This window comes from Rhincodon typus, chromosome 8, assembly GCF_021869965.1.
Source record: "Rhincodon typus isolate 14 chromosome 8, sRhiTyp1.1, whole genome shotgun sequence".
Classification (NCBI taxonomy): Eukaryota; Metazoa; Chordata; class Chondrichthyes; order Orectolobiformes; family Rhincodontidae; genus Rhincodon; species Rhincodon typus.
In genome coordinates, this window is record NC_063339.1 from 2,655,303 (window position 1) to 2,681,729 (window position 26,427).

Below are 26,427 nucleotides of genomic sequence, written 5' to 3' on the forward strand. Positions count from 1 at the left end.
TTGGCCTGCTGTGTTCATCCAGCTCTGCACCTTGTTGTCTCGGATTCTGCAGCATCTGCAGTTCCTACCATCTCTGGAATCAAACAGTTAGCCTAATGGCCACTGTGTAACCATTGTCAATTGTCATAAAGCCCATCTGGTTCATCGATGCCTTTTAGGGAAGGAAATCTGCCACCTTTACCTGGCCTACATGTGACTCCAGACCCACAGCAATGTGGGTGATTCTGAAACGCCCTGGGTATTTAGTGATTGGGCAATAGATACTGGGCCCAGCTAGCAAAGTCCATGTCCCACAGACAAATTTTAAAAACACAAAAGTGTAAGAAGTGCCTCGGTATTGAGGATGAATTCTGGTCTGTTTTTGTTTCTGAGGTACTATTATATTCTGTCTAATGAGAAGTGAATTAATATTAGCAGCAGTGTGGCCATGTAGCTAATGCATCCTGCATCATACCCATTGGTTTTCTCATGTTCTTTATGTGGTGGATTGAGACAATTCAACCTATGGATTCATGTATTCCACTCTGTTCTGAAAACTGTCAAGTTCTGAAATCCAGTACAGTTGGATCCTGAGAGTGTGTACTGAAAATATGTTTTAAAAAAAAAATCTGTAAATACAAATCCTTTACTTTGATTATGATTACTTCAGGGCTTCAATACTATTGTAAGAGCTTCTGATTGCAATCTGACTGTTGCAGGTGGAGCAGCAGGTGGTGGATATTCCCAGGTTATCCCAATGGAAGAGGTAACGTATCACTCTACCAGGGTGCTGAATTTTCCTCCTTTTGTAGCAGTGAGGCTAGAACTCTCAATCTCGTGGTTAAGTTTTTGTTTTAAGTGGGAAAAGACTTTTGGATTTTTATTCAATCTTTTTAAATTGTGGTGACTGTTTTGAAACGGCATTCTTGCAATTGTCCTGATGTATGCTCAGTTTAAAACTGGTGACATGGCTGTCTTTGAACAGTAAAATGTTTTGTATATTTTGGAAATTTTTAGAACAATAAAAACATCGAAAACAGGAGCAGGAGTAGGTCATACAGCCCTTTTGAGCCTGCTCTGTCATTCAATATGATGGCGGCTGATCATCAAACTCAATACCCCTTTCCCATTTTCTCTCCGTACCCTTTGATCTCTTTAGCCCTAAAGAGTATGCCTAAATCCTTTGGAAAATATCCAGTGTAACCACTTTCTGTGGCAGAGAATTCCACAGGCTCACCACTTTCTGGATAAAGATATTTCTCCTTATCACAGTCCTAAATGGCCTCCCCTGACTCTTAGACTGTGATCCCCTGGTTCTGGGCTCCCAAAGAATATCCTTCCTCCAGTAAGGAGATGAAAACTGCACACACTACTGAGGTGTGGCCCCTCCAAGGCCCTCTACAACTGTCCTTGTTCCTGTACATATATTTGTACCTGTCGCTGTACTTGGATAACTTTATTTTCACTCACCGTGCCCTCCAGTTCAGAACCCATCAGGCAGCAATGCAGAAATAATCCCAGTGATGTGCTTTTGCTAATGGGGAAAGTTGCTCCTCTTGTATCTTTCCAATTTACAGAGGGTGGAGGTGAACGAAGTGTCTCTTGTAGTTAGCGGGAGGTTGCGGTATAATCCCAGGTCCATAAACCGATGCCTATCTTGAACCTGAGATAGTAAAAACTGCTGATGCTGGAGTCAGAGATAACACAGTGTGGAGCTGGAGGAATACAGCAGGCCAAGCAGCATCAGAGGAGCAGGAAAGCTGACATTTCGGGTCAGGATCCTTCTTGAGAATCTGAAGAAGGGTCCCAACCCGAAACGTCAGCTTTCCTGCTCCTCTGATTCTGCCTGGCCTGCTGTGTTCATCCAGCTCCACACTGTGTTATTCCTATCTTGAACCAACCTTTTTTCCTGACCTTCCCCTTTTGTGGAGTGAACCTGGCATTCATTATCCTCCCCAATGAACTTTCTCTTCGGAGATTGTCCCTTTCCTATCAGTCTACTTGGTTTACCCTGTCACCATATCCCATTTCTTTTCAAATTGTGCCCTTTCTTTAACTCTTTCTGCACCCTACTTCCATTTGTCAGTTTTTTTTAAGCTTGAAATACAGGGGCGTGACCTGTAATCCAGACATTGATGCTCGCTGCAGGGTTAAGGAGGGAGGAGAGCAGATCTTGTCTCATTCCTGCTTTCTCCTACATTCTCTGATGGTGTTCATCTTCCTGCAGTTCAATCTCCACCTGACTGGGGACATCCATGCCATCACTGCTGCCAACAACCTGGTCGCTGCTGCTATCGATGCTCGCATGTTCCACGAGGCCACACAATCTGACAAGGTATCGTTGCCTTCAAAGATTCTGCCTTCCATCTTGGTGCATGTAGAAATGGCCTAACCATCCCCTTTCCTTTCATTGCAGGCTCTGTACGACCGTCTGGTACCTTCCATTAAAGGAGTTAGGACATTCAGCCAGATTCAGCTGAGGAGACTGCAGGTGCGAGTCTAACCTAGGAACAGCAGGAGGCCATTCAGCCCCACAGCCTCTTCTGCCGCTCGGTGAGATTGTGGCTGATCTGTCACCTAACTCCGAGCACCCACCTTTGCCCCATATCTCAAGATATTTGTTAACCAAAGGTATTAACAATCTCCAGTTATCTAAGGGGAGGCAGTGGCATTGTGATAGTGTCACTGGAACAGTAGTCCAGAAGCCCAGGCTTGTATTCGGGGGGACATGGGTTCGAATCACAGAATCCCTACAGCGTGGAAGCAGGCCATTCGGCCCATCGAGTCCACACCAAACCTCTGAAGAGCATTCCACCCAGACTCACCCCATCCCTGCAACCCTGCATTCCCTTTGGTTAATCCACCTAGCCTGCACATCCCTGGACACTGTAGGCAATTTAGCACGGCCAGTCCACCCAACCAGCACATCTTTGGACTGCGGGAGCAAACAAAAGTACCCAGAAGAAATCCACGCAGACACGAGGAGAATCTGCAAACTCCACACGGTCACTCTGTCAAAGCTGGAATTGAACCCGGGTCACTGGTGCTGTGAGGCACCAGTGCCAACCACCTAGCTCCCGTGCTGCCCCAAATCCCACCATGGCAGTTGGTAAAATCTCAATTCAGTAAAACCCTGGAATTAAGACTCGCAAGTAACCGTGGTCAATTGTCAGAAAAAGTCATCTGGTTCACTAATCCCCTTTAAGGGAGGCAAACCTGCCATCCTTACCTGGTCTGGCCTACACGTTACAAAGACCATATGGCAATGTGGTTGACCTTTTGGGCAATTAGATGTGGATGTGGTCAGCTACCCCCACATTCCATGAATAATTTGTTCAAAAAAATCAAGTTCCAAACTTGTACCGCCTATTTGTGTGAATTTCCCCCTTGATAGAACGTAGAACATAGAACAATACAGCACAGTACAGGCCCTTCAGCCCACGATGTTGTGCCGACCTATTATCCTACTCTAAAATCAAACTACCCTGCATACCCTACATTATACTATCATCCATGCACCTAACCAGGAGTCGCTTAAATGTCCCTAATGTATCTGACCCCACTACCACCACCGGCAGCGCATTCCACTCACCCACCACTCGCTGTGTGAAGAACCTACCTCTGACATCTCTCCTATACCTTCTTCCAATCACCTTGAAATTGTGCCCCCTTGTAATAGTCATTTCCGCCCTGGGAAAAAGTCTATGACTGTCCACTCTATCAATGCCTCTCATCATTTTGTACAACTCTATCAAGTCTCCTCTCATCCTTCTTCGCTCCAATGAGAAAAGCCCTAGCTCCCTCAACCTTTCCTCATAAGACCTGCCCTCCAGTCCAGACAGCATCCTAGTAAATCTCCTCTGCACCCTCTCTAAACCTTCCACATCTTATCTTTGAAATTATTTTACGTTTAACTCTCCTGTGAGATTCCCCTGCCTGTTGGATCTCCAACCACATCTACATTCCCTCACAGTATCTACTGTGATTTCCTGATCACTCCCTGGAATACACTCAGTCGCTGAGTGCAGGGTCGAGAATTGCTAAAGAAGAAAGTTCCTCTCGTCTTGATCCAGTGAGACAAGGTTCAGCCTCCTCGCAATGGACATCATTTAAACTGCACCTTTTCACCCTGTTTCACCGCCTCCCCTGGCTCAGCTGGTCTTTTTCATGAATTATGGTTCTTAATCTGCAATTTCTCTTTCTCTCCCCCTCACCCAAGAAACTTGGAATTAACAAAACTGAGCCCACTGCACTGACCGAAGAAGAAATAAATCGCTTTGTGAGGCTGGATATTGAACCTGATACTATCACATGGCAGCGAGGTAGAGCACCACTTTAACCTGTCATGTGTTACAGTGCACCTTTTGAATGTGCTTCATGTTGTACTGACTGTGATTATTTAATACACTTTGGGCTTTGTAATGGTTTTCTCCCTGAGACACCATTTTCTCTGTTGGACCCTTCTTTTTCTGTGGACAACATTTCATCGATAGACCCATCGCACCCCAACCCCAGAATCCACTTTCATTACATCATTACCGCTCCACACAGGCCTGCTAACTTTGACTGTGGACTCCTTCCTATTATCTCCTCTCCATTTCCCATTTACTATCAAGTGTTCATGTAACTTAAATTTTATTACTTAGCCAGGTCTGTGTAACCTGAGCTTTCCCACTGTCCATTCAAATACACAGCTGACTCCCGCTCCAAGCCCATCACTTCTATTTTGTTTTTTTGCAGGAAGAGGGGCAGGGTAGTGGGACAAGCTCATAAGGCTCTGGAATCACCTATCCACCCCTTCAAGACACTCCAGCCCACCTCTTTGATCAAGCCTTTGGTGGGATTGGGGTTATGTTCTGCTTTATAACCTTTTTTGTTTTGAAACTTCTGGGGATTCTTCATTACGTTTAAGGCACTATGTAAACTCAGGTTGTTTTTGTTGCTGACATTTGGGAATTAATCCAGTATCTTGCCAGATTTCTGTTCTCATTGCAGAAGACCAAACAGATGTAGAAACAGAAGTAGGCTGTTCAGCCCATTGAGTTTGCTGTACTGTTCAATGAGGCCATGGCTGATCTGATAATCCTCAACTCCACTTTTCCGCCTTTTCCAAATAACCCTTGATTCACTTACTGATTGAAAATTTGACTATTTCAGCCTTGAGAATACTTAATAATCCAGCCTGTACAGCCCCCTGCAGTCAAGAATTCTATAGATTCCTTACCGTCTGAGAGAAGAAATTCCTCCTCATCTCTGTCTTAAATGGGCGACCCCTTATTCTGAGATTATGGCCACTGGTCTTGGACTGTCCCACAAAGGGAAACAACTTTTCCACATCCACTTTGTCATTAAGTCCGCTAAGAAACTTGTATGTTTCCATAAGGTCTCCTCTCATTCTTCTAAACTCCAATGAGTACAGGCCCAAACTACTGAACCTCTCCTCATAAGACAGTCCCTCTGTACTTGGTATCAACCTATCCAAACCACTGGCTGTGTGAGTGGTTTTTCACTGCTTTTGACATAGATTTGCTTTCTTCTCATCAATGGTTCTGCCTCATGGAAAAAATGCAGGAAATGCTCAGTGGGTCGGGCAGCATCAGAGTTAACACGTTAGGTTGATGACCTTTTGATGAGAGCTGGGGCATGGTCATTTACCACGTTAGTGTCACTGACACACAGATTTTATGTTTTACAGTGATGGATACAAACGACAGGTTCCTGAGGAAGATAACCATTGGCCAGTCCAGTACTGAGAAGGGATATACCAGAACAGTAAGCTTTTCATTTTCTTCCCTCAATCTCCTCGACCTCTCTGCTCTGAACAGCAGGCTGAAGTGAGACTAAGCTCACTCTTCGTGTTCTCCACTTTACTCCAAACCCAGATTTCCTGTCGGGTTGAGATGTGCACGGAACATTTCATGAAGGTGAGATGTCCTGTCGCAAATTAGAACAGTGACCATTCAGCCCAGAGGCCTTTGCCCAGCATTACTGCTCCACATGGACCTCCTGCTGTCCTGCTTCATCTCCTCTTGTCAACATTCTGTTCCTTTTTCCCTTGTGTGTTTGACTAACATTTCCTTTAAACCACCCTATTTGCTTCAGTTGCTTCCTTTCGTGTTCTCCCCACTGTCTGGATAAAAGATTTCTCCTGAATTCACCCTGAGGTTTATCAGTGATTATAAATCAATTCATTCAGGCTAAGAATCCCAGTCTTGCACCTGGGTTGTTCACCACGTTGGGTTTAGAGTTAACTAGGCATCATATTTGACCACTCCCTGATGATGAATCTATATCTAACCCCATGCTGTTCCTGTCCTGGGAGTGTTCAATGGTGACAGTGTAAATGGAGCTTTGCTTTCAGCTAAAAAGAGTAGAGGGAGCTTTACTCTGTATCTAACGCCGTGCTGTCCCTGTCCTGGGAGTGTTTGATGGGGGACAGTGTAGAGCGAGCTTTACTCTGTATCTAACCCCATGCTGTCCTTGTCTCTGTGACCCTGGCACAAATAAGAAACTGTTTGTTTGATAATAAAACTTTTCTCCCAATAATTACTTTTTATGGGATTATTGTAATGAATTTTTTTATCTTAACTGAGAAGTAACAAAGTTTGCAGGCGTAGTTTCTCAGTCAAGAGCATTAAAGTGAGTCTCCTTGTGTTACTAATCACATTAGGCGCAGTTTGACATCACGGTGGCAAGTGAGATAATGGCGGTGCTGGCCCTGACTGATAGTTTGAAGGACATGAGAGCGCGGCTGGGGAAGATGGTGGTTGCTTCCAATAAGAAAGGAGAGCCAGTCACCACAGACGACTTGGTAAGTCGAGTACCTGTTACCAAAGAGATCAGAAACTGGTCACCCAGAATCTGTTACAGTGCTGAAAGAGGCTATTTGGCACATTCTGCCTGCACCAGCCCATTAAATGTGTTTCATTTAACTAATGGCAATCTACTGGGTTTTTTTTCCACCATACCATTGCACATTATTTTTATCCAAGTAATCATCCAATGCCCTCTTGAATGCCCCTTGCAGTTAACCTACCTTCCTGCAGTCTGCTTTTAGTGTTTCCCAGGCAATAAAGTGAAGCAGTGTAACTGTGAAAAACTCTCAAATGGCTTGGCAATCAAGCAGTTAGCTTGGTTTGGTTGTTTGGTTTAGGGATGACCCTGGACCACGATACTGGAAGAGGTTCCTGCTCCTGAACTTTGCCTTAGGTGCTTTGACATCCACTACTTGTGAAACCTTGGCTTAATCTACGTCCAAGAGCCAGTATCTTTATGAAAGCATCAGTGTCATAGGGGAGGAATCTCCGACATCTCCTCCCCTATCCCATTCCGGAAGAATGTTGCAGTCCCTCTTTGGGTGGACAGAAGAGAAATTGGAAATGAGACACGGCTCCAACATTGCTCCTGATTCACATCTGTCGCTGCATCAAAATCCTGGAATTTCCTCCCTAAGGTCATTGTGGGTCAACCTACAGCACATGGACTGCAGTGGTTCAAGAAGGCAGCTCACCCCCACCTTCTCAAGGGGCAACTACGGACGGGCAATAAATGTTAGACCAGTCAGTGGCACCCAGATCCCATGAATGAATAACACAAATGGATGCCTACTGCTTACAATTCCTGTAGAAACTGATCTTTAAATTTATGAAGAAATTTGAACTTCTACTTGATAACCTAGAGGCTAAAACAACAAGATTTCCTATTTTAAGACTTACTGTTACAGCAAACGTTAAGCTAAAAACAGTGTTGAGTAAACACTATGTCTGTGGTCAGCTCATACTTTGAGTTACGGAAACGAACTTCCCCTTTTAACTTATAACACAACTAAAAAGCCCACTTCACAGGTTATGCTTTACACATTCTCCCAGTCACAGTCTAAAGTGATTTTTAGCTCCTGGGGGTTTATTTCTGTTTTTTCTTTTCTCAGCTTGGCAACATTTAACCCAGAACTGTCTTTCATTATAATTTCTCCGAGACCTTGTTCCTGGTGCAAGCTAGGCAAATCTGTTAACTACTTTACAAATCCTCACAAATTTGGTCTTTTTAATCCGACTGTGAACTCCCACTCACATTGCTGCATAGTGAACCATAGAGACTTGAGGCCTCTATCTAGTTTCAGCATCCTGGCAGAATATCTGTGTCTCAGATTTTCAGAGATGTTTTAGAATCCCTTCCTATCTCAAAGCCCATCTCCATGACATTGTGAATCACATGGGTATTATATCCAGATAGCAGTGGTGAGTAGTTACACCTTAGATTCCAATCCAACCCTTGAAAGTAAATAGACAGTTGAAAGCCTGACTATTTACAACCTGACATTCTCATTGTGTTCCTGGGACTTTGGAGCCTATTAGTCTATCTGCTGTAAACACAGGTGCTGCTGCATTGTTGCCAACCATGAACACCTTAGACTTTCATCTTTACAATCTGGCTCTTCTTTTAGTCTTTAACAGCAACAAATGGACTGCAAGAGTACAGAGCAGGTCATTGACCTGCCTCCTCCAAGAAAAGAGTTGTCATTTAGGTAGATGGAAAAACTAATAGAATTTTTAGACGGAGAACTCTGTGCTGAAATTGGGCAGGAGGCACTTTTGATTTAGCATTGTGGATCAAGCTGGGGACCAGAGAGGCAAGGCCAGAAGATAAGACATAGATTCTGGATGGTCAGAACTTGATGGACCAAATGGTCTTCTGTTGCCTTAAAAGTTATTGTCCATTTTGCCCAATTCCCTAAAAATATTCACTCTCTTGCACGCTCTTTCTAGAGAAACTGAACTCTCCATTGCTGATTATACTCCAAATTAATTCATTGTGCGGAACATTTGAGAAACTTGATAGAGCAGAAATGATGATAATGTACTATGTACCTGGCAAACTTTTTGGAAGATGTGGAGCAGTTGGATCTCCTGGTTTGATCTTGGGTCTGTTCACTGACTGCTGTCAATGCAGTGGATATTTAAGAAGCAAATTACATTTCTTCTGTAATAGCAGAATTGATTTCTCATGGCCACTGCGTTTCAATTGGCCGATTTGATTTTTGCATTTGCATCTTTTTATGTTGAGTGTGAGAGAGGTTGCCATTCATTCAAAACCAATTATCGATGACATGGTATTCTTTGGGCCATGTCCTGATGTGTGAAGTGTGTGCACACTTGGGAATACAATTTTATTGTGTCTCAGTATAAAAAAAGTGAAATCAATTGGAAGCAAATGTATTCAATGTGCAGTAATTTTTTAAAACACTACTCTCTCCAGTGATAGAGTCATACAGCACGGAAGCAAACCCTTCGGTCCAACTCATCCGTGCAAGTATCCTAAACTGAATTAGTCCCATTTTCCAGCATTTGACCCATATCCCTGTAAACCCTTCCTATTCACATATCCATCCAGATGCCTTTTAAATGTTGTAATTGTACCAGCCTCTACCACTTCCTCATTCCATTCACGCATCACTCTCTGAGTGAAAAATTTGCCCCTTTGGTCCCTTTTAAATCTTTCCCCACCCTCACCTTAAACCTATGCCCTCTGTTTTTCTTTGAAGAGTTGAAAGTTCATTACAAAAGCATCAGCTAATGCCTGTACAGTGAAGGTGTTAGATAGCTGCTCAGGGACTGGAGTATCAATCTAAGTGAGTATACATTGTGAGATGGGAGCAGTCTGCCCCATCCTCCCAACTCATGCCTACAGTGTAATTTTTTGTATATAGACTATCAGGTACTTGCCTGGTTGTACAGAACTTGAATATCTCCCCAGTGAGGGACATATTGACACCTCCTGTCTTCTGCCATCAGGACAAACACAAGAATGCAATGGTTTAAAATTTGGCAACAATTTACAATACAGGAGAAAAGGATACTGATTGACTCATAGAGTTGTACAGCATGGAAATAGACCCTTTGGTCCAACCCGCCCATGCCAACCAGATATCCTAAATAAATCTAGTCCCATTTGCCAGCATTTGGTCCATGTCCCTCTAAACCCTTCCTGATCCATCCAGATGCCTTTTAAATGTTGTAATTGTACCAACCTCCACCACTTCCTCTGGCAGCTTGTTCCATACACACACCACTGTCTGCTTGAAAAAGTTGCCCCTTAGGTCCCTTTTAAATCTTTCCCCTTTTGCTTTAAACCTATGCCCTCTAGTTTTGGACTCCCCCACCCTGGGGAAAATACCTTGTCTATTCACTCTATCCATGCTCCTCGTGATTTTATAAAGCTCTATAAGGTCACCCCTCAGCCTCCGATGCTCCAAGGAAAATAGCCCCAGCCTATTCAGCCTCTCCCTGTAGCTCAAACCCTCAACTCTAGCAACATCCTTGTAAATCTCTTCTGAACACTTTAAAGTTTCACAGCATCCTTCCTATAGCAGGGCGACCAGAATTGCCACAGTACTCCAAAAGTGGCCTGACCAATGTCCTGTATAGCCGCAAAATGACCTTCCAACTCCTATACTCAGTGCACTGACCAATTAAGGCAGGTATACCAAACACCGCCTTCACTATCCTGACTACCTGTGACTCCATTTTCAGGGAACTATGAACCTGCACTCCAATGTTCTCTGCTTTCAGCAACACTCCCCAGAGCTTTACCTTTATTTTTAAGTGTATAAGTCCTGCCCTGATTTGCCTTTCCAAAATGCAGCACCTCATATTTATCTAAATTAAACTCCATCTGCCACTCCTCAGCCCATTGGTCCAGCTGATCAGGGTCCCGTTGTACTCTGAGGTAACTTTCGCTGTCCACTGCACCTCCAATTTTGGTGTCATCTGCAAACTTACTAACCATGCCTCCTATGTTCACATCCAAATCGTTTATATAAATGATGAAAAGCAGTGTACCCAGCACCGATCCTAGTGGCACACTGCTGGTCACAGGCCTCCAGTCTGAAAAGCAACCCTCCACCACCACCCTCTGTCTTCTACTTCTGAGCCAGTTCTATATCCAAATGACTAGTTGTTAGCTTGTTGGGAAATCAATTCTGATTGGCTGAGGCATTGTCGTGGTGAAAATTAATAGCTATAAAAGCAAATAATTATTGGTCAAGCTCATAATGTTGGGCTCATTAGAATTGATGCACATTCATACACAAGGAATGCATTCTCTGCAAACAAAAGGAATATGCTCAAGCTTTGTGCCTTTCTTGAATTACCCAGGGGACTGGGGAGCCCATAATTTCCGTATTGCTTTCCCCATAGCAATCAAAGTCAGTTGCCACAGGCGATGTTTCCATGATACCATTTAAAGCTGTCTCTTCTGTTGGGTAGTTTCATCACCTGCGATTTTGGGTCCAGGGCAGATTAATCAAGATTAAAGCAAGGTCGAGATCTGTCTTCAGGCTCAAACTTATTTTGAACACTATTTATTCCATGTTAATGCTAATTACTACCATACCTAATAAACTGAGATATACCAGACTCTAATATTAGAGTTACATTGTGAGGAGACTATTCCCTAAACTCCATCGATCTTCTATCTGTCAAACTGACTCCACCTACACTGTGCTATTTATGGCCAGTGAGGTGCAATTCTCTGACATCATTGCAAGAATGCTGCAGAATCCTAAAGCTGTTGGATAACACTATCAATCTCGGTGAAATATTTATTCATCACTGCCAGCCCTTGTCCCTGTAACCCTGACAAGACATCGACCCAGACTGCTTCTGTTCCCTGTCTACACTGCTCTGACCTCTCTGCTCACATTTCAAGATAATTAGCCAACTTGTGCTTGCATGATCAGTGATTCCAGTTGTTAATTCAGTAATTGATAGCTCTGTGCAACACTTGGAGTTGGAAATTCCATCATATTAAAAAGTAATGTTTCTACATAGCAGCCATACTGCCTTTCTGCTCATTGCATGTCTGCCTTATGTTGCAGAAGATCCCAATCAATTATTTTTCTCTCTAGGGTATCAGTGGAGCTCTGGCTGTTCTGATGAAGGATGCCATTAAACCCAATCTCATGCAGACATTAGAGGTTTGTACTGTTTCATTTCTATCTGTTAACCAATTGATATCTAGTCCATCTACTAATTTCACATTGATGGGGAGGCCCATAAGACATGGGAGTGGAAATTAGGCCATTCGGCCCACCGAGTCTGCTCCGCCATTCAGTCATGGCTGATAAGTTCCTCAACCCCATTCTCCTGCTTTCTCCCCGTAACCCTTGATCCCCTTGACAATCAAGAACCTATCTATCTTGGTCTTAAATGTACTCAATGACCTGGCCTCCTGTGGCAGTGAATTCCATAGATTCACCGCTCTCTGGCTGAAGTAGTTTCTCCTTATCTCCGGGCATAAGTGCAACACTGAGTTGAAACTTTCAGGTTTTGTGTGACTGCCTTGGCTTGACTCTAAAGAGGGAGCTATCAAATGGATAGAAAAGGAATATGGTACCTTTGCTCAATTGGGGTGATCCTTTAACAATCACTTGTTGAAGCTGAAGTTCAGGACAGAACAGACAATGCTGCAGCTTTTGTCATAGCCTCATGATGTCCCAAAGTGCTTTACAGCCCGTGAAGTTTCCTTGAAGTGTAGTCACTGTCGTAATATGGGAGCCGAGGCAGCAATTGGCATACAGTAAGATCCCAACAAGAAGCGATGTGCACAACCAGGTGAGGGTTAAATAGAACTTACTTGCCCTTTATTCGAAAGAGTGGCTGTGGAATCTTTTATTTCCAGCAGAAAGGCCTAATGGAGTTAGCTCCAGTGCTCCCTGTGTCATTGTCACACTCCCACTGTCCTGCCTCGAATACTACTCCATTCCGTGGAGTGGAATTTGAACTCGTGGCCCTCCGACTCTGGCGAATGTGTTGCTGAAAGCCACAGTTGTTGCCCTGATAGCTAAATAATACAGGGCTACTAATACCTAATGCCAAGGGGTGTTGTGTACATGTTAATCGTGCACCGCATCTTTACTGGAGAGTCTTTTCTGACATTTTAATTATTCTACATTATCATTTGAAATGGTCACTGCAAACCTGCCAGTAGCCAGTTTTACGAAAACGGTTGATTTTAAAAGAAAATTATTGTTTTCAAATTCTTCCGTGGCCCTTCCATTCCCCATTGTGTGATCTTGCTCAGCACCAAACCCCCTCCAGTCTACTAATGTCATCCTCTTGGTCATCCCTAATGTTTAATCATGTCATCACTGGTAGCACAGTGTTGTTTGGGCTCTCAATTCAGCAATATCCTGCCTGTAGCTCTCCCTCTCTCATCACGTCCCTCTCTTCAGACACTTCCTCTTTGATCAAAGTTTTTGGTTATCCTGCCTGATATCATTTTGCATCGCTCCGTGTTGTTTCACAGTAAAGGAGGTGAGTGCATTTTGGTGGTAATCTCCTTGTGACTCAGGCCCATTGTGAAGCGGTTGACTCGGAAATTGCTGGGCAAGCCATTCAAGGGCAGTTTGGCATGTTACCATTGTCGCCTCATCCCATAAATGAACAAAGATTTAAAAAGAAACATTCCTGTGAAGAACTTTGGGACATTTTAATATGTTACAGATGTTAAATAAATATGATTTGTTGTTGAGTTCACAGCAGTGCTTGTTTTGATGTGGGTGTTCTGAATTTCTGGGTTAAATGTGGAAATAACTCTTCACCTAGTCAACAATATGTCACTTAACCTACAGCACAGAGACTTCAAAAATAGGAGCAGGGATAGGCCATTTGGCCCTTCATGCGCTGGTCGGCCTGGTGGTTTGTGTTTTGCACTAGTCTCTTCCCCACTATGGGTATCTGCATTTTCAGTCCAGACACAGTGACTGTGGAATTGGCCATTGACTTGTTTTATTCACACAGGGGACCCCAGTGTTTGTTCATGCTGGCCCGTTTGCCAACATCGCACATGGAAACTCCTCCATCCTGGCTGACAAAATAGCTCTCAAACTCGTTGGCCCTGCTGGTTTTGTAGGTGAGTCATGGTTATGGGGAAGGAAAAAGATCCAGAGAAACACAGTTCTGGCACCAGCCTGGATCACAGTCATCAATAAAATGGTTTCTTTCAACTCCTTTTGTTTCCCTCTGACACTTTGCTGATGATGCCAAGTTATGAATTCACTGATTCTTAGTCTTCCAATCACTGGTTGAAGGTGCTCTCTTTCAGTGTTTTTTTTGCCCCTGTTCCTTTCAATATGGTATTTGTAAAGGTGGAGAGAGAGCGCAGATCAGAGAAGAAAGGAGAGGAAGCTGCAAGGATTTGTCTTTTACTTCACCGTACAGAAAAATGGAGGGAGCAAGAGAGCGTGAGAGATGGATGCTTTCCCTTTGCCTGTTTCTGCTGCATTGACCACACATAGGGTTATGGTTACGTACCGAGAGGCTAGCCTAGTGATTATTACTGTACTGAGCCCATAACAGTTAGTGCTGATTAAAAGGTCAGCCAAAAGACTATCTCTGGGCAGAGCTGCCCTGAATGCACAGTGGTATCATTTTGTCTAGGCTTCTTCCCCACTAGTCCAATTCAGAACCATTGTATGTACAACTTGCAATGTGCTCGAGTGAATTGTTCTTAAAACTGCAAACACTTACTACAGGTCCTTCGGCTTAAAGCAGTATCTTTTCCTATTTTTAGTCCACAGTCCAAAAAAAAATGGCCTTTACAATATCATAAGAAGTAAGAATAGGCCATTCAGCCCCTCAAACCTGCACCACACTTCAGTAAATTCATTATCATCACTGCCCATCATCATTTACTTCAGCATCCCTTACCTGTCTATGTCGCCTACAGTTCCTTTTTTGTCCAAAAGTCTATTAATCAATGTCTCGACATTCTCAACAGTTGAGCATCCTCTGTGCCAAACATTTTCTTCCTAGTCCTTTGTTTTGTATTCAAAAGAAAAGGATTTAGGAATTGTCTGGTCTGTTCTATTTGCCGCAAACTAGCCATCACTTAGCACAGTTTTGAATTTACTTGATGTGACAGAACTGGAATATTGCTGAAAAGGTGGACATTTTCTTGAAGCTTTTCCTCTTGGCACTCATCAGGATAAATGCAAGAATGCCAAATTTCAAACAACAATTTCAAGTACAGAAAAAAAGGAGTGCTGATTGGTTGGCAAATCTGCAAAGATGTTACCACGAAGAAAGCAACAGGGAACTAGAATAAGAACAAAGAAAATTACAGCACAGGAACAGGCCCTTCGGCCCTCCAAGCCTGCGCCAATCCAGATCCTCTATCTAAACCTGTCGCCTATTTTCCAAGGATCTGTATCCCTCTGCCCCCTGCCCATTCATGTATCTGTCTAGATACATCTTAAATGACGCTATCGTGCCCGTCTCTACCACCTCCGCTGGCAACACGTTCCAGGCACTCACCACCCTCTGCGTAAAGAACTTTCCACGCATATCTCCCTTAAACTTTTCCCCTCTCACCTTGAAATCGTGACCCCTAGTAATGGAGTCCCCCACTCTGGGAAAAAGCTTCTTGCTATCCACCCTGTCTATACCTCTCATGATTTTGTAGACCTCAATCAGGTCCCCCCTCAACCTCCGTCTTTTTAATGTAAATAATCCTAATCTACTCAACCTCTCTTCATAGCTAGCGCCCTCCGTACCAGGCAACATCCTGGTGAACCTCCTCTGCACCCTCTCCAAAGCATCCACATCCTTTTGGTAATGTGGCAACCAGAACTGTACGCAGTATTCCAAATGTGGTCGAACCAAAGTCCTATACAACTCTAGGCTCTCCAGACAGACCCTGGGTAATTTTCAACAAGCTCATGGGATTAATTGTTGTTATTGTTTAAAATTTAACATTCTTGTATTTGTTCTCGTGAGTGCAAGGTGAAAAGCTTCATCAACATCACCATCGCAAGGATCAGTGCTGAGTCCACTGTTGTTCATTATTTATATAAACGATTTGGATGAGAATATAGAAGGCAGGGATAGTAGGTTTGTGGATGACACCAAAATTGATAGTGTAGTGGACAGACGAGAAGATTATTTAAGGGTACAGTGGGATCTTGACCAGGTGGGCCAGTGGGCTGAGGAATGGCGGATGGAGTTTTCTTTAGATAAATGTGAGGTATTGCATTTTGGTAAGCCAAATCAGGGCAGGGCTAATCGTAATGTCCTGGGGAGTGTTGTCGAACAGAGAGACGTAGGGGTTCAGGTACATTGTCCCTTGAAAGTTGCGTCAAAGGTAGACAGTGTGATTAAGAAGGCATTTGCCATGCTTGCCTTCATTGGTCAGCGCATTGAGTATAGGAGTTGGCATGTTGTGTTACAGCTGTATAAGATACTGGTATGGCCACATGTGGAGTACAGTGTACAATTCTGGTTGCCCTGCCAATATGAAGGGGTGCAAAAAAGATTTACAAGGCTGTTACTGAGACTGGAGGGTTTGAGTTAATAAAGAGAGGCTGGATAGGTTGAGACTTCTTTCCCTGAAGCATAGGAGGCTGAGGGGTGAATGTTCTGCCTGGGAGAGTGGTAGAGGCAGATTCCGTGGGAGGTTTCAAAAGAAAGCTGGATACACATTTGAAAGCGATGATGTTAGAGGGTTACAGAGATAGGGCTGGAGAATGGGACTAGCAGCATAGCTCTTTCAGGAGCCGGTATGGACATGATGGGTCAAAAGGCCTCCTCCTGTACTTTAACATTCAATAATTCTATAAATAACGTGAGGTGGAGTCAGGCTGAGAGGAGGCTGCAGTGTGGAACAGTTGGGCTGAATGGTTCTATACTGGTTCTGTACAGACCTAGTTCTGTCACTAGGGAGACAGGAGCTGACCGTGTACTTTGCCCTTCCCTGACATTAGTTTATAGAGAGTTAAACCAGCCACGCTCAAATGCAGGTATAGAACAGTCAATTGCCCACTGCAGATCACAATCATTGCAATTCCAGACAGTCAATCCAGCAATTAACTGGCTGCACTTAGTGGCAGGAAACTGATATTGCTGCACTGCTGTTTGCTGTCCCGTTCTTGGAAATAAGCAGAAGTTATCACACCTGATATTGGTTCATTAGTTCCCAAATAGCACCTGCTATAGGAAAGACGGTGTGAAACTTGAAAGGGTTCAGAAAAAATTTACAAGGATGTTGCCAGGGTTGGAGGGTTTGAGCTACAGGGAGAGGCTGAATAGGCTGGGGCTATTTTCCCTGGAGCATCAGAGGCTGAGGGGTGACCTTATAGAGGTTTATAAAATCACGAGGGGCATGGATAGGGTAAATAGACAAGCTCTTTTCCCCAGGGTAGGGGAGTCCAAAACTAGAGGGCATAGGTTTAAGGTGAGAGGGGAAAGAATTAAAAGGGATCTGAGGGACAACTTTTTCACACAGAGGATGGTGCGTGTATGGAATGAGCTGCCAGAGGAAGTGGTGGACATGAGTAAAATTACAACATCTAAAAGGCATCTGGATGGGTATATGAATACAAAGGGTTTAAAGGAATATGGGCCAAACGCTGGCAAGTGGGACTTGATTAATTTAGGATATCTGGCCAGCATTGCCGAGTTGGACTGAAGGGTCTATTTCTACGCTGTACCACTGTATGACTTTAAATAATTGCCTTGCCATTTACTGTTTCAGTCAACGTGTTTCTCACCAGTTTAATTCTTCGTTCTGTTTTAATGCAGTGACGGAGGCTGGATTTGGAGCAGACATTGGGATGGAGAAGTTCTTCAACATTAAGTGTAGGTACTCGGGACTGTGTCCCCATGTGGTCGTGCTGGTTGCTACGGTGAGGGCCCTGAAAATGCACGGGGGTGGCCCAACGGTAAGGCCAACGAGACGTGTTCACACAGCTCCTTCTTCATGTAGAATAATAAGACATGGGAACAGAATTAGACCCTTCAGCCCCTCAAGGCTGCTCCGTTGTGCAATGAGGTCATGGCTGATCTAATAATCCTCAGCTCCACTTTCCTGCCTTTTCCCCATAACCTTTGATTCCCTTCCTGATTAACAATGTGTCTATCTCAGCCTTGAATATACTCAACAAATAAATTCTTCCTCCTGTAAATAAAACTAAGAACTGTGGATTCTGGAAGTCTAACATATCAGCCATTGCCCAATGATCTAATTTTGCACGTTTAGCAAATTGGTCACACAACAGATTAGGATCGCTGAGGGAGAAAGGGAATGAGTGACCAAAAGGCAGAAAAAAAGCAGGAAGGCAGGTGTCCCCTGCGGTCATCTCCCTCCAAAACAGGTATACTATTTTGGATAGTCATAGGGGATTCGATTGTAAGGGGTGTAGATAGGCGGTTCTGTGGTTGAAAACGAGACCACAGATGCACGGGTCAGGGATGTCTCAGATCGACTGCAGGACATTCTGAAGGGGGAGGGTGAACAGCCAGCTGTCATGATGCATTGGGGCACCAATGATTATAGGTAAAAAACGGGATGAGGTCCTACAGGCAGAATTTAGGGAGTTAGGGGCCAGGTTAAAAAGTAGGACCTCAGATGTAGTAATCTCAGGATTGCTACCAGTGCCACGTGCTAGTCAGAGTAGAAATGAAAGAATAGGCAGGATAAATGAGTGGCTTGAGAGATGATGCAGGAGTGAGGGGTTCAGATTTTTGGGACATTGGGATCAGTTCTGGGGGAGGTGGGACTATTACAAATCGGACGGTCTACACCTGGGCAGGACTGGAACCAATGTCCTAGGGGCTGCTTTTGCTAACGCTGTTGGGGAGGGTTTAAACTAATGTGCCAGGGGGATGGGAACCAAATGAGGTTAGTGGACATAAAGGAGGTAGTGACTAAAGCCTGTAAGGAGCTAGGTAATGAAGTCAGTGTGACTAAGGGGAAGAGTAGGCAGAGAGCAAATGATGAACGCAAAGGGACAGGTGGTCTGAGGTGCATTTGTTTTAATGCGAGAAGTGTAGTAGGTAAGGCAGATGAACTTAGGGCTTGGATTAGTACCTGGGAGTATGATGTTATTACTATTACTGAGACTTGGTTGAGGGAAGGGCAAGATTGGCAACTAGATATCCCAGGATATAGATGCTTCAGGTGGGATAGAGAGGGAGGTAAAAGGGGTGGAGGAGTTGCATTACTGGTCAAAGAGGATATCACAGCTGTGGTGAAGGAAGGCACTATGGAGGACTTGAGCAGTGAGGCAATATGGGCAGAGCTCAGAAATAGGAAGGGTGCGGTAACATTGTTGGGGCTGTACTACAGGCCTCCCAACAGTGAGCATGAGATGGAGGTACAAATATGTAGACAGATTATGGAAAGATGTAGGAGCAACAGGGTGGTGGTGATGGGAGATTTTAATTTTCCCAACATTAACTGGGATTCACTTACTGTTAGGGGTTTAGATGGAACAGAATTTTAAGGAGCATCCAGGAGGGTTTTATGGAGCAGTATGTAAATAGTCCAACTCGGGAAAGGGCCATACTGGACCTGGTGTTGGGGAATGAGCCCGGCCAGGTGGTTGAAGTTTCAGTAGGGGATTGCTTTGGGAATAGTGATCGCAATTCTGTAAGTTTTACAATACTGATGGACAAAGACAAGAGTGGTCCTAAAGGAAGAGTGCTAAATTGGGGGACGGCCAACTATAGCAAGATTCGACAGGAGCTGGGGAATGTGGATTGGGAGCAGCTGTTTGAGGGTAAATCCATATTTGATATGTGGGAGGCTTTTAAAGAGAGGTTGATTAGAGTGCAGGACAGACATGTCCCTGTGAAAATGAGAGATAGAAAGGGCAAGATTAGGGAACCATGGATGACAGGTGAAATTGTGAGACTACCAAAGAGGAAAAAGGAAGCATACAGAAGGTCTAGGCGACTGAAAACAGACGAAGCTTTGGAAGAGTATCGGGAAAGTAGAACCAATCTGAAACAAGGAATTAAGAGGGCTAAAAGGGGTCATGAAATATCTTTAGCAAACAGGGTTAAGGAAAATCCCAAAGCCTTTTATTCGTACATAAGGAGCAAGAGGGTAACTAGAGAAAGGGTTGGCCCACTCAAGGACAAAGGAGGGAAGTTATGTGAGGAGTCAGAGAAAATGAGTGAGATTCTTAATGAGTACTTTGCGTCGATATGCACCGAGGAGAGGGACATGATGGATGTTGAGGTTAGGGATAGATGTTTGATTACTCTAGGTCAAATCGGCATAAGGAGTGGGGAAGTGTTGGGTAACCTAAAAGGCTTTGGGGCGGACAAGTCCTCAGGTCCGGATGGGATCTATCCCAGGTTGCTGAGGGAAGCGAGAGAGGAAATAGCTGGAGCCTTAACAGATATCTTTGCAGGATCCGTGAGCATGGGTGAGGTCCCAGACGATTGGAGAATTGCTAATGTTGTCCCCATGTTTAAGAAGGGTTGCAAGGATAATCCAGATAATTATAGACCGGTGAGCCTGATGTCAGTGGTGGGGAAGCTGCTGGAGAAAATACTGAGGGATAGGATCTATTTACATTTGGAAGAAAATGGGCTTATTAGTGATAGGCAGCATGGTTTTGTGCAGGGAAGGTCATGTCTTACCAACTTGATAGAATTCTTTGAGGAAGTGACAAAGTTGATAGATGAGGGAAGGGCTGTGGATGTCATGTACATGGACTTCAGTAAGTCGTTTGATAAGGTTCCCATGGTAGGCTGATGGAGAAAGTGAAGTCGCATGGGGTCCAGGTTGTACTAGCTAGATGGATAGAGAACTGGCTGGTTGTAGTGGAAGGGAGTTTCTCAAAATGCAGAACTGTGACCAGTGGTGTTCCGCAGGGATCCGTGTTGGGACCACTGTTGTTTGTGATATACATAAATGATCTGGAGGAAGGTATAGATGGTCTGATTAGCAAGTTTGCAGATGACACTAAGATTGGTGGAGTAGCAGGTAGTGAAGGGGACTGACGGAGAATGCAGCAGAATATAGATAGATTGGAGAGTTGGGCGGAGAAATGGCAGATGGAGTTCAATCCAGGCAAATGCGAGGTGACACATTTTGGAAGATCCAACTCAAGAGTGAACTATACGGTAAATGGAAAAGCCCTGGGGAAAATTGATGCACAGAGAGATCTGGGTGTTCAGGTCCATTGTACCCTGAAGGTGGCAACACAGGTCGATAGAGTGGTCAAGAAGGCATAAGGCATGCTTTCATTCATGGGACGGGGTATTGAGTACAAGAGTTGGCAGGTCATGTTACAGTTGTATAGGACTTTGGTTCGACCACATTTGGAATACTGCGTACAGTTCTGGTTGCCACATTACCAAAAGGATGTGGATGCTTTGGAGAGGGTGCAGAGGAGGTTCACCAGGATGTTGCCTGGTATGGAAGGCGCTAGCTATGAAGAGAGGTTGAGTAGATTAGGATTATTTACATTAGAAAGACAGAGGTTGAGGGGGGACCTGATTGAGGTCTACAAAATCATGAGAGGTATAGACAGGGTGGATAGCAAGAAGCTTTTTCCCAGAGTGGGGGACTCAATTACTAGGGGTCACAATTTCAAGGTGAGAGGGGAAAAGTTTAAGGGAGATATGCGTGGAAAGTTCTTTACGCAGAGGGTGGTGAGTGCCTGGAACACGTTGCCAGCGGAGGTGGTAGAGGCAGGCACGATAGCGTCATTTAAGATGTATCTAGACAGATACATGAATGGGCAGGGAGCAGAGGGATACAGATCCTTGGAAAATAGCGACAGGTTTAGATAGAGGATCTGGATTGGCGCAGGCTTGGAGGGCCGAAGGGCCTGTTCCTGTGCTGTAATTTTCTTTGTTCTTTTGTTCTTTGTTCTTTGCTCCTATACCCTTCCTTTGAAAAGAGTTGTCAGACTCGAAACGTTAACTCTGTTTCTCTCTCCACAGATGCTGCCAGACCTGCTGAGTTTCTCCAGCAATTAATCATCTTTCTTTTAAATGTGTGACCCCTTATTTTGAGATGATGCCGTCTGGTCCTAGACTCTCCCACAAGGGGAAAACAACCTTTCCACGTGTACCCTGTCAGGTCCCGTCAGAACCTGATGTACCGAAGCAGGTTGTCGAACTATATAAATGGTCAGTGTTACTAGACGTACTGACCATTACACCCATCCCCTTCCTGGGCAGAGTCACGCCAGGTAGCCTCGCGATGATGCGAACGTCTGTACTGCAGCCCAAAATGAAGCCTCGTCTTTTGATTCTTTGGTTGTGGCTAAGCCAGCATATATTGCTTATCCTAGTTATCCTGGAGAAGCTGACAGTGAGTTTTGGCCCAGCAACATACAAACATAGAGCAAGCGGAGGCCATTTGGCCCCTTCAGCCTGCTCCACAATTCCATAAATGTATTCATTTAAGGAATGCCGAGTTGCTGCAGGACAATTTTTTTTTTGCCAATCCTTAATAACCTTTGAGAAGGCACTTATGAGCCTGCCTTGTTAGACCGTTGCAATGATGGGTGTGCCTGGAGTGCTGTTAGAGAGGGATTTCCAAGGTTCTGACCCAATGACTGTGGAGGAATAGCAATATATTTCCAATTCATGTTGGTGAGTGGTTTTTGCAGCTGAACACCTCAGTTGGAAAGCGGGAGCAGGGCCAGGTAGTTTAATGGGGTAACTGGCTCACCCCAACTTCTGGGGTGCAACCTAATGCCCACAGAATGCCACAGCACAGAAGGTGGGGTTTAAAAAGGAGGGTCTGGGCCATAGGGGTTCAATGAGGGAATATCAGAGTGAGGAACCTGGCACAGGTGCCACAGGTAATCTTCAGTGCCAAGTGATGGGGTGCGCAAGATGAATATGTCAAAGAAGTTGGGTATCTGGGGACACAGTTTCCTCCCACGGCCCAAAGATGTGCAGGCTAGGTGGATTGGCCATGCTAAATTGCCCATAGTATCCAGAGATGTGTAGATTAGGTGGGTTATAGGGGGCTGTATCTGGGTGGGATGCACTGAGGGTCGGTGTTAACTTGTTGGGCCGAATGGCCTGTTTCCACACTGTAGGGATTCTACGATTATAGTGCTGGGTAAAGGGGTCTCAGAGGGAGGAAGGGAGGGGTGAGGCAATGGATAGATTCATACTGGAGGTTGAATATTTTTAAGATTGAGGTGTTTCTGGACCCGGTGCCAGTGTAGGCCAGCAAGTACAGGGTGCTGTGTGACTGGGACATGATGCAGGGTAGCAAGTGATTGGATAAACTGAAGTTAGCAGGATGGGGTGTCGAGAAATTGGCAGGTGAGCGGTGGGATTGTCAGGCCTGCTAGTGACAAAGGCGTGTATGAAAGTTTCCTTGACAGATGAGCTGTGACGGGGCAGGTGATTGCGTCCATCCCCTATGTAACCGCGCAATTAAGTGCCCAGCTTGGGATTTAAAGAATATCCAAGGTGCGGGCAGCCTGCGAGGGTGACTGTGTCAGCGGTGAAGACACGAGGTTAAGCTCTGAACTGTCTTTTCTTTCCTCAAAAAGCTATTTCACTAGAGCTAATAGATAAGTTAGTCTTGGCTCAATGGGTAAAACTAGTCACCAGAGTTCCAGTGGACCAAAGGCTGCTGTCTCATTAAGGTGTGACGGCTGGTGGTGAGTTTAACCTGAGGCAAGGCTGAGAAGCTGGGACCTTCATGATAATCCCAGTCAGAGCAGAATTGAACCCACACTTTTGGGGTTACTCTGCATTGCAAACCAGCTGTCCAACGAATTGAGCTAACCAATGCCCATGAATTAGTTATCTCTCAAAGGTGCTGTCGTCTCAGACAATAAGTTCAGGTTTCTGTCCAGGGAGGTGAGTCACAAATCTTGGTTTCGGTGCAGTACTGAGGGAATGCTGCACAGTGGAGGTATTGATGTCTATAATGGATTCTATTTCACTAAGTCACAAAGGAAACAATGATTTTCTCCCCAGAGTTATGGCTAATATTTCCCAATTTATCAATGTTTACACTTCATAAAATCACTTCATTGACTGCAAAACCTACTTAAGGTAATCTAAGGCCGGTTATAACATTGTTTTCTATAATTTTATTGCAGGTCACAGCAGGTGTTCCCCTACCAAAGGAATATATCGAAGAGGTAAATTCTGATTGACTGTGTTTTCCTGTGTCTGGGTTGAATCATGTATTGGATCATTGAATCCCTACAGTGTGGGAGCAGGCCATTTAGCCCAATTGTGTCCAAACTAAGCCTCCAAAGATCATCCCACCCAGACACCCCCCACACCCGATCCCTGTAGCCCTACATTTCCGATGGCTAATCCACCTTGCCTGCATATCCCTGGTCACAATGGACAACCCATCTAACCTGCACATCTCTGGACTGTGGGAGGAAACCGGAGCACCCAGCGGAAACCCACGCAGACACAGAGAGAATGTGCAAACTCCACACAGACAGTCGCCCAAGGGTGGAATCGAAACTAGGTCCCTGGCGCTGTGAGGCAGCAGTGCTAACCACTGAGCCACCGTGCCACCCATGGTGTTGAACAAATTAGAGATTCTTGATCTAAACAAAGGGACTGAGACCATTTGAACTGAGAATCAGTTTAGGCGTTTCAGTATTCTTAAGGGTCTGCTATTGCTGTGCTGACTAATAATAAATGCAAGGCTCTCAACCTTAACCAGAGTCACGGATGATCGAGATTAGCAAACAACCACAAAACTGCTCAGAAATTCACCCTCGATCATGTGCTGAGTAACCTGGTAGTGGGTTGCACTGGTTCAGGTTGACTAAGCTACACATTACAGTCCTTTGCTTTGTGTTTGCTGACAATTGACCTGGACTGTGACCTCTCTGTTTGGTTTTGCGTAGAACCTGGACTTGTTGGAGAAGGGCTGCAGTAACCTCCGTAAGCAGATCGAGAACGCAAAGCTGTTTGGGGTTTCGGTGGTAGTGGCGGTCAACGCCTTCAGGTAAGCAGTCAGCACGTTACAGGCTGGAGGTGGGCAGATCGGGGCTGGTTGAGACTTGCTCTGGAACTCGATCAGCAAGCTAGACAGACCGTCCACCACAACACCAAACCAGTTATCATGCACAAAAACAAAGTTGCTGGAAAAACTCAGCAGGTCTGGCAGCGTCTGTGGAGGAGAAAACAGAGTTAACGTTTCGGGTCCGGTGACCCTTCCTCAGAACCTTCCTCAGTTATCATGCAGATGGAAATACTATACTTCACATTAACACATTAAAACACAATTCTCTTTGCCTGATCCAGTGGATGTGAAATCGTATACTCTTGTATCACTTGCATAGCAATGTCTACAGTATTGCGTGCAGTTCTGAATCCCCATTGTAGGAGGGATGTGATAACACTGAAGAGGGTGCAGAGGGAGATTCACCAGGATGTTACCTGGGCTGGAAAGTTTCAGTGATGAAAAGAGATTGATTAATTGATTGATATATTGTTGTCACATGTACCGAGAGACAGTGGAAAGTGTTGTTTTGCGTACTATGCAGGCAGATCATGCATACAAAGTGAATCAGGGTAGCAAACACAGTGTTACAGCCACAGAGAAGGTGCAGAGAGAGGGCTTGGAATTAACATTTGAGAGGTCCATTCAAAGTTCTGATAACAGCAGGGAAGAAGCTGTTCCTGAATCTATTTGTATGGGTATTGGACAGACTGGGGTTGTTTTCCTTGGAGCAGAGGAGATTTAGAGGGAACACAATTGAGGTGTGTAAAATTATGAGGGGCATTGATGGGGTAGGCAGGAAAAAACTTTTCCGCTTGATGGAGGGATCGATGACCAAGGGCATAGATTTAAGGTAAGGGGCAGGGAATTTAGAGGGGATGTGAGGGGGGAATGGTGGGGAATCTAGAACTCCCTGCCTGTCAGGCTGGTAAAGGGAGAAACTTTCATCACATTGAAGAAGTGTTGAGATGTGCACTTGTGATGCCATTGCACACAAGATGTTTGGGCCATAAGCTGGAAAATGAGATAGAATGGTGAGGTGACTGTTTTTGACTAGCAAGGATGGGCCGGGCCGAACAGCCTTTCTCTGTGCTGTGTTTCTAAGTTACTGTATATCAGTCAGGTGAGAGGTGAGGCATGCTCTAGGAGTGTATGCTGCTCTGTGTTGTACTCTGTAGGTCGAGTTCATTGGTATCTTGCTGCCTCAGGGATCAGACATGCATTCAAGCCATCTATAACCATGAGACAGAAAAATTATAGAATCCCTACATTGTAGAAAGAGGCAGTTTGGCCCATCAAGTCTGCACTGACCCTCTGAAGAGCATCCCCACCCTATCCCTGTAAACCAGCATTTACCCTGGCCAGTCCCCACTGAGCCTGCATATCTTTGGACATTGGAACATTCACCAAGATCCTAGCTGATCTGATGATCCTCAGTTCTACTTTTCTGCCTTTTCCCTATAACGCTTGATTTCCCCTTCTTAATTAAAAATCTATCTGTCTCAGCCTTGGATATACTTAATGACCCAGCCTTGATAACCCTCTGTGGTAAAGGATTCCACAGAATCACTATCCTCTGAGAGAAGAAATTCCTCCTCATAATAAAAGCAAAATTTTCTGGGTGGTGGAAATCTGAAACAAACACAGAGAACTTCAGCAGAAGTGTCACACCGGATTTGAAACATTAACTCTGTCTCTTTCTCC

General features: G+C 44.7%; 1 protein-coding gene across 1 annotated transcript in view; it reads left to right on the plus strand.

Annotated features, from left to right (window-relative positions):
* The window catches only part of mthfd1b (methylenetetrahydrofolate dehydrogenase (NADP+ dependent) 1b), an 82,592-nt gene that overhangs the window by 41,147 nt on the left and 15,018 nt on the right, over positions 1-26,427 (plus strand). Inside the window, exons 14-24 of the mRNA XM_048600009.1 lie at positions 699-745; positions 2,207-2,314; positions 2,396-2,470; positions 4,199-4,301; positions 5,675-5,751; positions 6,650-6,790; positions 11,885-11,953; positions 13,779-13,890; positions 17,556-17,695; positions 23,852-23,893; positions 24,626-24,726. Coding sequence (XP_048455966.1) covers positions 699-745; positions 2,207-2,314; positions 2,396-2,470; positions 4,199-4,301; positions 5,675-5,751; positions 6,650-6,790; positions 11,885-11,953; positions 13,779-13,890; positions 17,556-17,695; positions 23,852-23,893; positions 24,626-24,726 — 1,015 coding nt within the window. The remainder of the gene's footprint in view (positions 1-698; positions 746-2,206; positions 2,315-2,395; positions 2,471-4,198; positions 4,302-5,674; positions 5,752-6,649; positions 6,791-11,884; positions 11,954-13,778; positions 13,891-17,555; positions 17,696-23,851; positions 23,894-24,625; positions 24,727-26,427) is intronic.